Raw genomic sequence first — 2612 nt, 5'->3', positions numbered from 1 at the left:
ATTCTATCAAAAAAATTTTTTTATTCACGATTAACAAAAAATACTTAAAATCATCATAATATAAGTCATCAATAAAAAAAGTTGAATCTAATCTGGTCAATAATAGTTCTTGTTTTCAAATACAATTCGTTCCTGTTAAAAAATTTTGCTAGCCATGAGAGAAATATTAAATCTATCATCCGGAATATCAATTATCAATAAAAAAATAAAGTTTGAAGTTCCACTTCAACAACTTTTTTCAATTCCAAAAGATAAACTTGGCTGAGTATAAAAAAAGAGGTTTTGTACTCACATATCTTCACATTAGATCCATTCCGAATCGCCAGTAGAGTCCAGGTCTTCTTGGCAAAGGTCTTGCAGGAAACCGATGGTGTCAGGGCATCTCGACTGATAAAGTACTGCTTCCAAGTGTCACAGGACTGCAGATCATAGACTTCCCCACCTCCCCCAATCCGCTCTCATTATTGTTGACATTACTCGTGTTATTATTATTATTATTAATAATCGTAACATTATTATTGACAATTTCCGGATGTTGAGCAGCCACATGTTTCCGCAAGGCAGCTTGTCTCGTAAACTTAGCGTCGCATCTCGTGCAAGCAACTTCAACACTACCAGTCCCCAAAGAATTTGAAAATCCAACTTCTCCACTCGGAACCCTCGGCTTGTGCCACCTTCTGTGAGATGCCAAATTAGCAGGACACGAGAATCTTTTGTCGCACTCTGGACATCTGTACTCAACATGAGCGATTCTTGAACATCTGTGCTGAGCCAGTTGGAAAGCGTCATCATGCAACTGGCGACAAAGTTTACACTGGTAAGGTCCAAGACGATTTTCTATCTTGGCAAGTTCCGCCCTCGCTTCATCAGTGACTTCAACAATGTTGAAAGCTGGATCAATGTCACCAGTGACGACAGCTTCATCCGGGCCGAGAATCACAGTTCCAGAAACGGGACTACTCGTGTCTTCGTCAAACTTCAACCTTCTTGCGTGTTTCTTCTTCGGTCTAACAATTTGTTTCTCGGGATTGTTTTTCGGAGTTGATGAAGGTGACAGATTATCTTCTTCGCGGAGTCTTCTTCTTGGACACTGGAGTGGAGAAGGTGTGCTTGGTGGAGTGATTGGAGAGTGCAAACTTTGTAACTGATTTTGAGGTGTCAGGAGAAGCTGTTGCTGACGGTAACTCTGCGGAATGTTTTGAAGACGTGGACTCAGAAGAAGTTTCGGACTCTTCTCGATGTGATAGGGTGACCTGATGTCATGGTCCATCGGGTCCTTCTTCCTCTGGTCGTATCCAGGACTGAGTTGATGACTCTCGAGATCATCAACAACGAGTTCCTCCTCCTTTTCGATAAGAAGATACTTGCTTCGCTGAAGATCCAGGTGTCTCTGAACTTCCTCACGACTCCTTCTGTCTTCCTCATCATCCACCTCGATAGATTCACACTCGTCAGTTCTGGAACTACCCGGATTTCCTGGTTTCAGAGAAAGATCAAGTGGACACGGTGTGGAAGAGCGTGAGTTGACCTCCCAAGAAGATATAAAATGTGGATTCTCGATTCTTGAGTAAGGTTCTTCAGCTCCCAGAGTCACGTACGATGATGCTGCGTAGGGATGAACCTGGTCCCCGTAGTAGCTAGCGAAGTAGCTCATTCCTGGTGGCAAGAATGCCCTCGGAAGAGTGCTGTGCAACATTTTTGATGACTTTTTTTCGTTTTGATGACTCTTGATGGTTTTGAATCGTTTCTTGATGATCTCAGAGAAGTTGTTTTCCAAGAATGTGGTCCATGCCAAATTTCAAGAAGTGTTCAAGATGCTGGCACTGTTTGTGTGTCAAGTTCGGAAGGAACTCGATTTTCTGGGAGCCTCAACCTCCTTGTGCGGCGGTGGCCAGACGCCGTTTGAATAAACGCAGTGGATTTGAGGAGTCCTATAGAATTGAACTCCGCCTCTGGGGTGCCTGCTTATTCTCCATTGGCTTGTCTCCTTCCACCAGCGAAATTGTGACGCGTGCCTACCACTGCTACCACGCAGGCAGGCACTCGACCCCTCACCTTACAACCCCCGCATTCAGGGTTTGGTAGCTCGAAGCGTTGAATAGGGGGAGACTGGTGGACGTCAAGTTCAGAAGGAAAACGGGGGGACACTGTGGTAGCGTGCCACCTTTGCGAATGTAATAAAAATGCACTGTTGAAGCATTTTTCTCTTTGTATGGGACTTTTGAGGCAGTTGAAATGGGGATCGATAACATTACATTTTCGCAGAGGATTCATTCCTTTGGATCGAAATTAAATTTCATCAGTATCAGGGTGGCGACTTGGCACAGAAAAATCTGGGGTTTTTTCTAGAACCAATTTTTGGTTCCAAATGAGTTATAACAAAACGGAATCTCTTTTGCTACATAGAAACTCAAAATAATAAATGGTTTCTAAAGAAACCAAAATTATGGATTTAAACCGTTCTGATAGAACCTTTTTGTCACTTCTGCCTTTGACACACTTTGAAGATTTTACAAATTAATAATGCAGATTTTACTTTGTAATTCAAAATTAAATGATAGTGGACTGGAAAAAATTTAATAAGGAAACCAAAGGATTTGATGGAATATCGA

The 2612-nt window shown here is 42.3% G+C and overlaps 1 protein-coding gene across 1 annotated transcript; it reads right to left on the bottom strand.

Moving 5' to 3' along the window:
- Positions 1–373: 373 nt before the first annotated feature.
- LOC117173783 (zinc finger protein 710-like) lies at positions 374–1778 on the bottom strand. Its single transcript, XM_033362425.1, has one exon. The coding sequence runs from the start codon at positions 1694–1696 to the stop codon at positions 374–376; it is 1323 nt and encodes a 440-aa protein (XP_033218316.1). The 5' UTR covers positions 1697–1778.
- Between the last annotated feature and the right edge of the window lie 834 nt (positions 1779–2612).

Source organism: Belonocnema kinseyi, chromosome 5, assembly GCF_010883055.1.
Source record: "Belonocnema kinseyi isolate 2016_QV_RU_SX_M_011 chromosome 5, B_treatae_v1, whole genome shotgun sequence".
Lineage (NCBI taxonomy): Eukaryota > Metazoa > Arthropoda > Insecta > Hymenoptera > Cynipidae > Belonocnema > Belonocnema kinseyi.
The sequence above is the reverse complement of the archived record's forward strand: the minus strand, read 5'-3'. Positions and strand labels throughout refer to the sequence as shown.